The 14590-nt window shown below is 43.9% G+C and overlaps 1 protein-coding gene across 1 annotated transcript in view; it reads right to left on the bottom strand.

The window, feature by feature from the left end:
• Positions 1-14590, bottom strand: part of SWAP70 (switching B cell complex subunit SWAP70) — a 367323-nt gene that overhangs the window by 188413 nt on the left and 164320 nt on the right. Inside the window, exon 3 of the mRNA XM_086955967.1 lies at positions 13351-13524. Coding sequence (XP_086812093.1) covers positions 13351-13524 — 174 coding nt within the window. The remainder of the gene's footprint in view (positions 1-13350; positions 13525-14590) is intronic.

Here is a 14590-nt window from a genome sequence, read left to right on the forward strand (position 1 = left end):
GGAGAAATTAGTTATCCGTATCAGTTAACTATCCTTTTCTTTAATGACCCTCTGTAGGGAAATTCTGTGTAATGCAGCAAGAGAAGGATTTTAACGTTGTTCATGCTTTATCAAAATATCAGTAATTTGCGATGGTACACTAAATAACATGTGAACTTAATTTATTTATTTATAAGTTTTGTAGAGCGCCTGAATCACTTCCAAAGGGGTATGCCTGCGCTGTGGACATGCAACAGTAGGCTGGAGGAGGGCATAAATTGGAACAAAACAGTTTTAAGGAACCTTCTAAATTGAATGTGGTCAGGGCATTGTCTCAGATGGGTGGGATGCTGGTTCCAATAGAGAGGAGCAAGGTGAGAGAAAGCTTTCCCACCCATCCTTGATTTCTTAAACTGAGGAACCAGGAGAAGTGATTTCACACCAAGAAAAGTTGTACCATCTGTGAAACAATTAAGGAATACATATCAAACTTTAATCATGCAACTTTCTAGGTCTCCTCACATAACATTTAAAAGTGGATTAAAACGTGTGCTAAGGTGAGAATAATCGAACAAGAGACACTGAACATATACTTAGCGCAGAAAGAATATTCACGTCTGCATTAGCACAAGAATTGCATCCGGAACACCAAGATTTGATACCTCGGCTGGGGTCTTGTTCTTATGACAGCAAACCTTATTTACAGCAACAACTTGAGCAACAACACCTTGTGCCACCAGTCTGATCTTACACAGTTAACAATAAAAAAATATAAACAGATCTAAAATACTTCCACTGGAAAAAACATGCACATTTATATGTGTTTAAAGCAATACCGAATGTGAAATATCACACAACTCAAATATTTTCCCAGGCACTAACTCGTGCTCCTTTGGCAATTTTTGAACATTTTTGTAGACCAGGTCGTCGGTCTGGTCACAGGCTTCACGGCATTGAGCTCTTTTGTACTACTTTTCCCCAATTAAATATTTTGTACTACAAAGTTACAGGTTGCAGCGTAATGGGATGGGGTTGGGCAGGATGGGATGGGATTGTTAAGGTGGTCTGACAATGAAAAGGCTTCTTGGTGCCAACACCAAGTTTTTCCCAGTCTCCCTCAAAATCAAGGGAGACAATCACTATTGCATTATTGACTACAGCCCTAATCAATAATGTTACTTGCTGAATATCATTCAACCTATGAACCAGATGAAAAGGCTCATCAGTAATGTAAGGTGGGCAATACATTAAACCTGCAATGGCATATGTGGAACCAGGAGCGAACCCGAGTGTCTCCTCTACAGGCAATAACTACTGGTGTAGCCATATTGAGGAGGCCTTCTAAGATATTCACTTGCAACCTGTGACAAGCCAGTGCTCGCTTACTTCTAACACGAGATGCTCTTCATGCGGAAGCTCATCCAGTTGTTTTTCGAAATATAGTTGGTTCCGTTCCATGGCGATAGTGCATGTATCTTTCCCTCATTACTCGGTTTAATGCCCTATGGTTCTCCACTCCTAAGCACTGTTATGTTATGTTATGCGTTTTTATTAGGCGCACAGATGCTCCAGCCAAGAAGCGTCCTGGTGCCCGACAAGGCAGCTGCACAACACAACGAAACAATAATCAGACAATATTAAAAACTAAGGGAATAAAAAAGTTTTCTTTCTGGCTGAAACATGTCAACTGTATGTTAAGGACAGGTCATGAAGTAGAGATGGTGGAGCTCAAGAGTCATTCTGTATGTGGTGCAGTGTGAGATGGCAGGGTGTGGCACTGCGGATTGCTCAGTTACTTTTTATATTACATTCAGGTCATCTAAGGATCGTATGGGGTTCTGCTAATGCCATTTTTATCCATCCTCCTAATGGAGGATCCGGCAATGGTGACTGTGGGAGTTGAATCCATTGTGATTCGAACGCAACTTTGAAAACATCAGGTTGTACGCGGGGTGGGAAGTATCCCTGCACCAAGACCAGATACTCCTGTTTTGTTACAAGAGGGTGGAAAAACCCTTATTTCCCTGGTCTGTGGGCAATCCTAGCTCTTAATGACGTTTTACATCTTCAAAGGTTCTTTATGCAGTCTTGCCTGCATTTTGGCGTCATGAGGCGTGTAACACCCTCACACAGCATGTTTTGCGTAAAGTGGGGATTTTACTGGCAGTGACAGACTGTATTGTAAGGAAACAAATTAGGTGTCCCAAGACGGATCCAAGAATAAGAAACGTCTTCTTACTTTTAGTTTTCTACTGTTTACATTTGTTATTCAACAGTTTCATGATATAATGCAGACATCCACCAAAATGGTCTGATTTCTGATCATGTGATATAACCTGTATCCCAAGCTAGGAGTAGCAGCTGATGACACAGCCTTGCACCTCAGAACCTCTTTCACAGTGCTTGCTACCCCTGGGTTCAGAGGTCAGGAAGGCAGTGTCAGGAGCAGAACGAAATCCTAGCTCTCATAGCCCTGTTTATTTTCTGTAGTTTTAACCCATTTCCCTCCATTAGGACCCTCGGGATCAGATGGAACGCTTTACTGGGCCTAAAAGTGGAACAAGGGTGGCCTTAAAATAGGTCCTCACCTACCAGCAAAGGCAACAAATAATTATTCGGGTCAAATGCTTTGACCTCTTTACTTAACTCACATGGCAAGGTCAACAATTTGACACTTTAAACTTGTAGAAATTCTACAGGCCTTTCAACTTTGAGAGCCAGCGAAATGTGCTTGGGGTCAAATTATCTCCCTCCAGTTAATGCACTAGCCAACTTGGCCACTATGCTTGGCTTAATGAAATAATGTTGACAGACTGAAAAACCTGTACTTAAAATCGATTTTTTACTCCTCGTTATAGAAAACAAGTTCAAGCGAAGACTTGGGGGTCTAGTGACTATTGTGTTATTCAAATTGTAGGTTTAGTTGTTATTTGATGATTTTAGTCCCTGCAAAGATCCAGCCCTATGCTGTCATTACGATGTCAAAGGGTCCACTTAAATGCAACTTTGAACCAGCTGTGTTTTTCAACCTGCACCTTATTTTTGTACTTTTGTTATGCTATTTACTGCCTCACCACAATTGTGGCAGCTGGTAATTAACATGATTCATCATCAGAGAACACGTAGAGTAAAATTAAAGCTTGTTGCAGATCTGTTTTCATTCATAACAGGCTCTTTTTTATGGTTTAATTCGTCATTATACAAGTTAGCCGTATATTACAAACATCCATTTCAATCAAAATGGTCTCCTTTCTCATCCTGTGATGTCACCTGTGGTAAGCAATGTCAGATTTATGCCTACTAAGTGAATGTACACTGAAATCCAACTTGATACATTTTTTCATGTATTTGCAATTTTTCTATACGAACCAGCCAGGTCTTATAGTGCTACATACATATTCTTTTCAACAAAAGGATGTGTCTGGACCTTTCAGGATTCTTTTCAACAAAAGGATGTGTCTGGACCTTTCAGGCACGGGCTGGCACTTGTACTCGTACCCCTCCTCCTCCCCCCTCTTCGGGCTTGAACCCCAAGCACACACATCTCTGCAAGTGAGAAAACCACATCCCGAGCATGGCATGATCAACGGGGGAGGGAAGAGTTTGATGGAGTTTATTTTTCTTCCTGGAACTGTTTTTGTGTTCAGCAGAAAATGAAATCCTCTTGATAAGGATGCAGCGATTCAGAAGTTAACGTAGACGAGCATTCTTAAGGCCCAGGCGAGCGCCGCACGGCCGGTCTCTGCATTACTCATGCACGGCGGAACACTGGAGGCCGAGTGATTCATCGAGACGAGGTTAAGAACACGTCACTTGAGGGGAAGCAGAAGGAAGAGTTTCGCAAGAGAAGTTGGTCAAACAATAGAAGGCACATTTACCTTTAACACTGACAAAGCATACGAGGCCTGCCTGGGGCGATGCCAGGGAGGATTAACTCTTTGCTGCCCAGAGGCCAATGCTTTTGATGCAGAGGTTTGCAGCCGCAGGCGACTGACGCAACCACTTAATGCACAACTCGGCAGAAACTCATTTAATCTCACTTCCCACTAGTCATATGACAGGGCTGTTATTGTGCGATTAGCCGCGTGGCTTGATTTGGCAGTTTGGATTCGCTGTTAGTGGCGCAAGCCTGGAAAACCTGCAATTTTTTTAAACAGAGCCAGCGCTTTAAAAAGAAACACTTTTTAAGCTTCATTTAACCTAAGTATGATGACCTATTACTCCTACAGCTGCATGGTTCGATCAGAATTTTGAGTGACAAGAGTGTCTTTGTTTTCTTAATTACCATTGGTGGTAACTAGTCTGAACAAACCTTTTCAGAAAATAGTTCATCCTACTTTCGTTCACCATGTCAAACGTCCTGGGAAAAGGAGTAAACAAGCATTTACAATGCAATGATCTCGGCATTATTAAAGGTAGAGCTATTGGCATTGCTCATGACATTTTTTTTTAAAATCATAAATAAATAGCATTGTCATTTACACTGCCAATGCTTAATCATTAAATAAACGGCATGGTAATTTACAATGACAATAGCTTAATCGCTCGCATATGCATGACCTATTGCATTTACACCCACACAGAGCCACACACACACATACAGAGCCACCCACACAGTCATTCACATAGAGCCACCCAAACACACAGAGCCACCTACACAGAACCACCCTCACACAGACAGAGCCACTCACACATAGAGCCACCTACAAAAAAAGCTATCCACAGAGCCACCCACCACACATGATCAGAACCCACACCCAAACATTAGTAGTAATCACACCAAGCATTATCAGACTCCACCCACCACACATGATCAGAACCCAAGTTCAAGTTCAAGTTTAGCATTTGTATAGTGCACTGCTCACCCAGAGGGTCTCAAGGCGCTTGAGGGAGGAGGGTACTTATTTATCGAATATCCAAGTTTTTAGTAGTTTTCTGAAGGAGAGGTGGTTCTGTGTAAGACGGAGATGGGTGGGGAGAGAATTCCAGGTTTTGGCCGCTAAGTAGGAGAAGGATCTTCCCCCCATGGTGGATCTATGGATGTGTGGAATTGTGGTGAGGGCTTGATTGGACGATCGTAGTTGGCGGGTGGGGGTGTAAAAGGGCAGGCGCGTATTGAGGCATTCGGGTCCTAGGTCGTACAGGGCTTTGTGTGCGTGGGTGAGGAGACGGAACGGTATTCTTTTGTTGACGGGGAGCCAGTGGAGGTCTTTCGGGTGACCGGAAATGTGAGCTTGGCGGGGGATGTCTAGTATGAGTCTGGCTGAGGCGTTTTGGATGCGTTGGAGTTTTTTCTGTAGTTTGGCTGTGGTTCCGGCGTACAGGGTGTTTCTGTAGTCCAGTTGGCTTGTGATCAGTGCGTGGGTGACCGTCTTTCTTGTTTCGGTGGGGATCCAACGGAAGATTTTTTTGAGCATGCGTAGGATGTTGAAGCATGATGATGAGACGGCGTTGACTTGTCTGGTCATCGAGAGGGAGGAGTCCAGGATGAAGCCCAGGTTACGTGCGTGGTCCGAAGGTATGGGTGCATTATCCAGGGCTGGTGGCCACCATGAGTCGTCCCAGGCGGAGGGGGATGATCCTAATATGAGGACTTCCGTTTTGTCCGAGTTCAGTTTTAAACGGCTGATTTTCATCCATTCGGCTACTTCTTTCATCCCTTCGTGTAGGTTGGTTTTGACGGTGTTTGGGTCTTTGGTGAGGGAGAGGATCAGCTGGGTGTCGTCTGCGTAGGATATGATGTTAAGGTTGTGTTGGCGAGCGATGGATGCGAGGGGACTCATGTATACGTTGAAGAGGGTGGGGCTGAGTGATGAACCTTGTGGTACGCCGCAGATGACTTCGGTGGCCTTTGATCTAAAAGGGGGAAGACGGACTCTCTGGTTTCTTCCGGCGAGGAACGAGATGATCCAGTCCAATGCTTTTCCTTGTATTCCGGCGTTGCTGAGGCGTTGTATAAGGGTGCTATGACAGACTGTGTCGAAGGCGGCGGAGAGGTCAAGTAGGATGAGGGCAGCTGTTTCTCCGTTGTCCAGTAGTGTTCGAATGTCATCTGTTGCTGCGATGAGGGCGGTTTCGGTGCTGTGTTTGGCTCGGAAGCCGGACTGTGAAGGGTCGAGGGATTTGTTGGATTCGAGGAAGGCGGCGAGTTGATTGTTGACGGCTTTCCTAATGACTTTGGCAGGGAATGGGAGGAGCGAGATGGGGCGGTAGTTCTTAAGTTCAGTGGGGTCTGCTGTAGGTTTCTTCAGGAGGGCGCTGAGTTCGGCATGGTTCCAGCTTTCCGGGAAGGTAGCGGAGTTGAGGGAGCAGTTGATGGCGTCTCGGAGATGGGATGCGATGATGGAGTCTCATGATCAGAACCCACACTCCAACATTAGTAGTAATCACACCAAGCATTATCAGACTCCACACACCACACATGATCATAACCCACACCCAAGCATTAGTATAAATAAAACCCCAGCATTATCAGACTCCACACACTACACATTATTGAAACTCACACTCTACATTATCAGAACCTACACTCCCAACATTAGCACAGCAGAGAGAGAACATGCAGTGAAACCGACTGAATACATTTCTGCTTGAACTGAAAGAATCCCTATTAATCTTGGAAGCATCTGGACTCGAGGGAGGGTCAGTCACACACAAGGGCGCCACGCACCACCCTGGAGAGCTTGTGCTCAGTTTGACTGTTCATCTATGGATCTCTGCAACTCTCCATCACTCGGTATCGACCCTGCTCGCTGAAGCAGAATCCGATATTGATAGCAGGGCAAGAGCCACTGATGAAAAAATCTGCCAGAAATGTTAAAACGCATTATTCAGGAAGATTTTAGAAGAGCTTGCAATACATCCCGCTCATTTAGAAGGCCGCGCTAAACCGCGGGAATAGCGGCTGCAAGGGTCACGTTACGACAGTGCTGATTTCCGTTATTATTCTGGATTTAGGCTTCCTCGCCCATAATAGGCGAGTATAGTTATTATCAGTGACATGTACACTGGTGTTTCTGAAGGGGCGTGCAGAGAAGGAAGCAGCCTGCTTCTGTTGGTGGTGCCTCGTGGGACAGGATAAAAGCTGCAATCCGTGCTTCTCATGTTTATCCTGGATGGTCAGGGCGCTGTGAGGTGCTGCCAACGGCCAGGCGAGGTCCCTTGACGCTAATTCGTGGAGTACAATTTAGGGACCGACTGCAGGCATAAACAGGAGAAGCGAAGAGAGTCTAATGGACAGACAGCAGGAAGCACTACAAAGTACAGGCGCTGAGCCCCACGGACACACAAGGCGCTTGCTTTCACTTAAAGCGGTAAATCATGTTGAACATTTCCGGGAGACCTGTGCCTCTTTGCAAATGTGTTTATTAAACACAGAAATGGAGAATTCGTTTCCAGGTAAAGGCTTTTGAGGAAGTAAAAGTGTTAGAAACGAGCGAGCCAAAAAACGAACAGGGAGAGAACAGAGCCATGGGTTTGGCTTGGCTCGAAGAGCCCATGCAAGTGTTGAGCCCTGAAAACGTATTGCCTGTAAATCGTGCAACAATCTAAAAATGTGATAGAGTCTCTTAAAAATTCAAAACTTATTTTTTTTAACATGCGGAAGGAAGTTTTACACATTAACACATCACTGCGGAGTTAAAAGTCGGCCGTGCTTACATTTCCTCACGTCTTCCTTCCCTCGTTAGATCCACAGTGCGAAAACCGATAGCATGCAGGTCGAGCAATACTGCTGAGCTCACGGAGCCTAGGTCATCGTTGCAAAACGGCCAGCCGAGGACACCGGGTTCCTTCCTTGCTCGCAAAGGTGCTCTCCTGGTTGTACCGAGCAGCAAAATGGCGGCCGCAAAGCTCCGCAAATTTCGGAATCGGGCGTGTTTTGGCGTTCTGAGTGACGGATGACGTCACAGTCGAAAGAACGCAAAAAAACACGCCCCCGAATCCGAAAGAGGCGGGGCTTTAAAGGAGTGGCGACCCTCTCCTCCAATGGCTGGCCTCCGTTTAGGAAGCCAGCCAATGGAGGAGAGAGGCGGGTTCAAGCCCCTATACTCCAAAACATTAAATCTCCTCCCGGAGACTGCGCAAGCGCAGCCTTCGGTCCTCGACCTAAAAAAAAGTGACATTTATCCACCACAGGATTCCTTACTTTACTCTTCAGAAAAAAATAGCAGAACGAATTTACACCACACTCCGCATTAAAGTAGAATTTTAGTGCCTTTGCTAGATGTGGTGTAAATCTCTACCGCAGTTTTTAAGAAATGTACGTTACAAAAATATGTCAAATGGGTTTGAAAGGGCATGCCCATTTCCGTTAGTCCTTTTTTTGGGTGGTGGGGGGGGGATGTAAATGATCTATGCAGACAATGTTCCCAATGACTAATTTTCACTAGACAAATCCATAATGCATACACTTCAGCCTCAACAGCTGCCTCACCTCAAGTTAACATCCATTTTAATAACGTTATCCACCTTCCAGTAACCACCAACAAAATAACCCTATTATTCATCTGGCTAATAAAAATTTCACAACAAGGGCCTGATTACGATGTCAGTCAAAAAGGCTCTGAACGTCAGTCGGAATTTCCAAACCCGTGTCGGTACCCATGTTTCCAACCGACTCGGAAACACTTCCGACCGACTGATTATGATAGAAGGTAACCCTTCGGTCTGTCCGACTCGGTTCCGACCGGCATTCCGAGACTCCGAGTCGGTCGGAGCTGAATTGTACAGGTTTATGGTCCGCGTTTCCGACCAACGTATTACGTCAGATCGAACAGCCTTTTCAAATCAGTCTGTTCAACATGAAACCGCTGTCGGAAACTGACTGTGGGACTTGTAGCGGGTCCCTTCATGCGTGGGGGAACCCCTCTATACAACAATGCATGGTGTGGCATGCACCATGGGGGGGCTGCGACAGGGTGAAAGATTTTCCGGAACAATCCCTTATTTCAATGGGAGCCTGTGTTGTCAGTGGGAACACAGGCTCCCATTCAAGTCAAAGGGAGTCCCACCAAACGGTGTTCAGAAACATCGTAATCGGTCAGTCTGACTCGCCAAACCCCAGTCGGTCGGAACCGATTCCGACAAGGAGTCAGTTGGAATGCTTTGCGATCGACATCATAATGAGGCTCTAAGTGTCCCGGATAATGGGGTGTGGCATGACGCCAATGGAAGTCAAGGAGCATCCTGAGACACCCTGGCCATTCTTGCCCCCAGAAAGGCGACTGGGGAATAGTTTGCTGTGTCCCCTGATCCCTGTATGCAAAAAGAAAAAGTGCTACTGCAGGTTTCATGAACTTGATAACTGAGGCCTGTGGGAAGCCGCGAGGCTGACAAACAAAATGGCGGCTCAAGGAGGGCCCTGACAGCTTGCGGACAACAGGGGCTTAACAGCTCCATTACTGGTTGTATGTGCTGGAAGTGGAAAGGTTCGGCTTCAGTGGCAGCTCATCGAAGCAGTGTAGGGCCATCAGCAGTCCAAGTTATATCTGCTGACAGCGGCCGTGGTTTAAATACCAGATTTAGCCCTTGATCCATATTTTATGAGTAAACTACATTTCCATTTTAAGAAGGAGATGCGTGGCTATTTTCTCAAAAATTAACCCATAATTTATACAAAATTGAAAAGCTTCAAAAAATGAACTCCACACTTTCTAAAAGTTAAGATATCTACACTATCAGATCATGAATATGCATCTGTCGAAGTGATAAAGTTCAGGGAGAATACAGAAATCATCACAATGCCCCCTAGGATTCACATAACCTGGCTAGCTTAGGTATGTTTTGGCCACGCACAAGGCCTCCCATGGTATCTGAAGGCCAAGAAAGAAGACTGCGTTTGGGACAACCAGCTCTCTGTTGTCTTCCTATACTGAAGCTCAGGTGGTATGAGGCAGCCTCCAAATTACAGGACCATATCCAAATCCTGATGGTAGGTGTTCAAGAACCAGAAAGATGTAACGACTCTGCGATGCAAGGGGGAACAAGTGCACAACGCATATGGTAGTTGCAACAGTATGGGCATCAGCCTGCGCATCAGAACGGGGGAGGGAATATGCGTTGCTTCCAAAATCGTTGTTTTATACAACAGAATAAATAGCCTACTTCTGTAAGAAAAGTAGACTGACACGGACTTCTTGTGCCAGCCTAATCTAGGTCCAACATTCGGACCTTGCTGTACGATATTCTGATCTGGAAATTAACCCCCCTCTGCTAGTAAAAACATCTTGAAACAGCACAAGCTTACATCCTATGGTAATGGACTATAGACTGTCTTCTCTTTTCTCTCAGGTCACACCAAGCTGCTATTCAAAGTATTTCAAAGACCAAGCAATGTGAGAGTTCAATAGATGCACAAGTAACGGATTAAGTGAGGCATGGCTTCGAACAAAATTAAATGCATAAGCAAATGCCGGACATTTGGGACTGTGATTATTTGGCCATCTTTTCCAGTCTGGCATAAACACCGTGAATGACCTTAAGTGACCGTTTACCAAGATGCAGGCTCAACCGGTTATACAAGAACGCAGGCAGTCCACATGGCAAAATGAATACTGAAGACCCCTTAAGTACTCCCCCGTCCCCCCTTGACAAAATTGTGAAAGGATATTAAAAATCCCGGAGACGTGCACACAGTCTTTGATGGAACCAGGCTGGAACAATACTATTATGTATTTTTAAATTAGCAGTAGGGATGAGGTACAAGGCAGCAGGAGGCAAGATACTTTTGAAAAGATGAGTACAGAAAGAAGGTGGAAAGTAGCTGGTCAACAGGTATTTTTATAAGAGGGTGAAGCAGGGGCGAGGGAGGGTGGCAGAATTTAAGGGCAATTTATTAAAAGTGAGAAAAAGTTAAACGGTAAGCAGGGGGACACATTAAAGCTCAAATAGCCTATTAAGGAGGAAGAGAGCTGGACATGGCATGGTTATGTTACTTAAGCCACATGACTGACATTTCCACTGGATAGTCAAGAAGAACTAAAGCTCTTCTGACGTCCATGTCTTCCTGTGAATAAAGGCTGGGCTCCTCACCTTACCTGGACCCAGGTGTTGCATAGCCCCTCTTCTGTACATGTCTAGCAGTGAGTGTGACATGCATCCTTAGAAACGAGACATAAGATGTTCAGCCTGCTTTGAGGAATGGCGTTCACTTCACTCTCATGATGATGTTTTCTTCCCTCAGTCCTGCAGTGCCTATCTTCTAGAGACACCATTCAGTACCAGTGATACCCTACATTGTGATAATACCAAGAACTGGCAAGAGGAACATGGACTTTCTTTGGAATTTTAAAAGCCCGGATAGACAATTTTTCATAACTACATGTTAAATTATATGGAATGTTCTAATAACCATCGGCCACTGGGCAAATTTCAAAAACACGGTGCCATGCACTTTTTTGATAAAATAACTCATCTGCAAAGCCATCATCCTCCCATGAAAGTCCCTGGTGCTTTCTCAATAGGAAAATAAAACCAGAAATGTTAAAAAAAAAAAATAAATTGGCATGCAGATGCACCTGGCCAAAGGAGGAAGTGATGTCACAAGGGATCTGTAAGCTGATGTAAAGCGAGAGAGGAGAAAAAGAATAAAACAAAATCCTTTAGTTAATTAACTTCACATCTATATATGAAGGCCCAGCGATTATTGTCTATGAGATTACTAACTTTCTACATCATCAAGATGATTCGAACGTTTACCATCCTCCAAAACGTGCTGTCTAGCCGATGTTCACATACCACAGGCACAACATGAGCCCCAGGGGAGCTGCACCCACGTGGTATTAATATTGGGGGGTTTCCATAAGGGTCAAAGGGTGGAAAAGAGGGTTGTTTTAAGTCAGTGGGGAGGAGCGCAATACTTTGAGGTGCATCCCTGAATCACAGCACCACACCATGTGTAAGGGTCATTCTTGCTAATACTTTCTGAAGACATTATTGGTAATTCTGCCTGCATTATGAACATTGTCAGAATTCACTACTGCTACGTCCCTACCTGGTGGCGTTTTTTTTTAATTCCCTTTCTAATATTGACAACCTTGCCTGATGGTAATTCTGTAAGACATCATTAATGCCATTTTAGGGACATTGACTTAGGACCTTTTGACCTCTGCCACACAGAACAAAGTGTCATGAAATGCACAGTTTATTTCCCATTTTGATCAAATCTTAGGGAAACTTTAATGGAATCGGAAACTACATCTCCTCACCGGATGGCATTATAAAGCAGAAAAAGACATGAAAAGAAGGATTACAAAATAAATTACAGAAAGAATGAGGATTAAATAAACAGCTCCAGTTCAAACTTTTAACCTCTTGGATTTGTCTCTGCTTATTTAGATTTTAACAACTTCACTCCTCCTTTACGTTTATGTGCTTTGACACTACTTGTCCTTGATCCTATCTTTTTTCTAATGTAGATATCCTCCATTAATTAATTTAATATTCTTATATGTTCGCAAATATAGTGTTTTATGTGCCTGGCGTTAGACAAGCCTTTTGATTGTACTAATATTATGTATTTACGTATATGGTCTCTCAGCCAGCCCTATTCATTCATTGTTCTGTTGTTGTGTCATTGACATTGTTTTCTGCCTAGAACAATACATAGCATGAGACAATGTGTCTGCCAACTTCAGCCATTGACTAACATCACAAGGAGTGCATCCGCGTGCAACATAGTTATGGTGTGGCAAACTATGCTTTTTGAAACCAAGAAATAGTTTCGCCTAGCTGCTCACGCAACACTGTTTTTATAAAAATCACTGTAGACCAAAACAAGCACTGACAAAGTCAAAAGTCTGGCAGTCAACACAAGACTGATTGGCTTGGTCAATGTGTGTTTTATTTTAAAGTCATCCATAGGCTACATGTCTTTCGATTACAGTAACGCATGCATATTTTCAAATGCCAAGTCTTTGCTAATAGTTTCTGTTCATATTTTCCATTAGGTGGGTGGTTCTGCTTCTTCTCAGGGCATTAAGGAAATCATAAACCAGTCTGCAATGAGTGGAAAATGTCTAGCTTCTGCTTTATGGCCCTGTGTTAAGGCTGGAGACCATAACCTGGGAGGCAAGTATTGACAAATCTTATGAAACAGTTTTCTGGTATATGATATTATAAATCAAAAGTATACATATTTATATAATAAAGATTTACTACTACCATATTTCACTGCCAACTGTAATCGGTGGTCCAATGCATTTTAGTAACCACCAACGAGTCTAAGATTGTTAATTAACTGGAAATTTACATATATGTTCACTTTAAACCTATTACAATCAAACATTATTTTACTCTGAACATAGGATATAAGGGGCAGGAATAAAGTGATCTTCCAAAACAGGGACGCGTGTAATTGAACTTTTTTCTTACCTCCTCTGACACAATGAACAACGGATATTTATCCTCAGACAAAAAGTTGAAAATGCCCCACACTTTGAAGGCATCACTTTCACTGATGAGCAAGGGAGATTTCGTCAGATTCTTCTTGGCACACAACGTCCAGCACATTCTATTGAACTCAATCTTGTCGAAGGGCCCCTGAACCTGTTGGACAAGAAATGAGAAGATGTTAGGGCCATGGCATAATTTGGCGCCGCTCTGAGTGAGGAGATGACCCTTGCTGCCGCAGGGGTACCACAAGGATGAGCGCCAACTGGAAAACATCATTAAAAGACACAATCTCAATAACGTTTACAAAGATTAGCACCAAACAAATAAGATGCTCTTGAGAAGGACTGTTTATCAAGTTCTGCCCCATTCTACAGGCCCACCCGCTGCAACAGCTCTGTGCACCCATGGCAGGCTGTCCAGGGGCTGTGGTTCCCACTCCATCAGTGGCATAAAGAAGCTATATTTGGTTGATGAGTGGTGGATGCCTGTTGCTGTGTAGGGAGGTGTATCCAAGAGCAAGGGTGGTAAAGAGGGGTGTCAGGGAAAGGGTGGAAGGATAAGCACTAGGGTAATGGCGATAAATAGGGAAAGACAACTGAGAAGACAAAAGGGCCAAAAGAGCATCTGATATGGGGGGTAAACACAAGACATGGATGGTGGGTATATGCATGAAAAGGAGTCACACAAATAAACTACTCAAATCAGAACAAGATGTCACTGGGGTTCCTTGTGTTCCCATGTACAATGATTCTTTTTAGTTTTCAAACTCGTACTCCGCACACAGCACATGAGGTGGGTGGAAGACTTGCGTGCCACACAAGATGTGGTACCATGGCAAGCCTCATTAAACATTAAAATAATCTCTACTCAATCCAATGACACCTGGCGGCTTCCTTTGGGCTGTCTTTGGGCGGGCTTGGATGGCTGTAGAGTGTACCAAATTGTTTCACTAAAATCATCCCTTGGATTTGCAACAATAGACTTTACCTAAACTCTCTAAGTAGAGAGCAATGTTGTGCACTTACTGCTTAAAGAAGCGCCACATCAAACTGTATCCCTGCTACTAGGTAAAATATTATTTTTTGTGTTACTCATTCCTATTTGTATACGTTTATAGTATGATTTTTTTTATTAGTGGTTAATTAAAAACCTAGCAATACATAAAAAAAGGTTTAAATAGATAAAAGTGCCACACATGCGCCTACGCTCATTAACAGAT

Source organism: Lissotriton vulgaris, chromosome 2_1 (genome assembly GCF_964263255.1).
Source record: "Lissotriton vulgaris chromosome 2_1, aLisVul1.2, whole genome shotgun sequence".
NCBI classification, from domain to species: Eukaryota; Metazoa; Chordata; class Amphibia; order Caudata; family Salamandridae; genus Lissotriton; species Lissotriton vulgaris.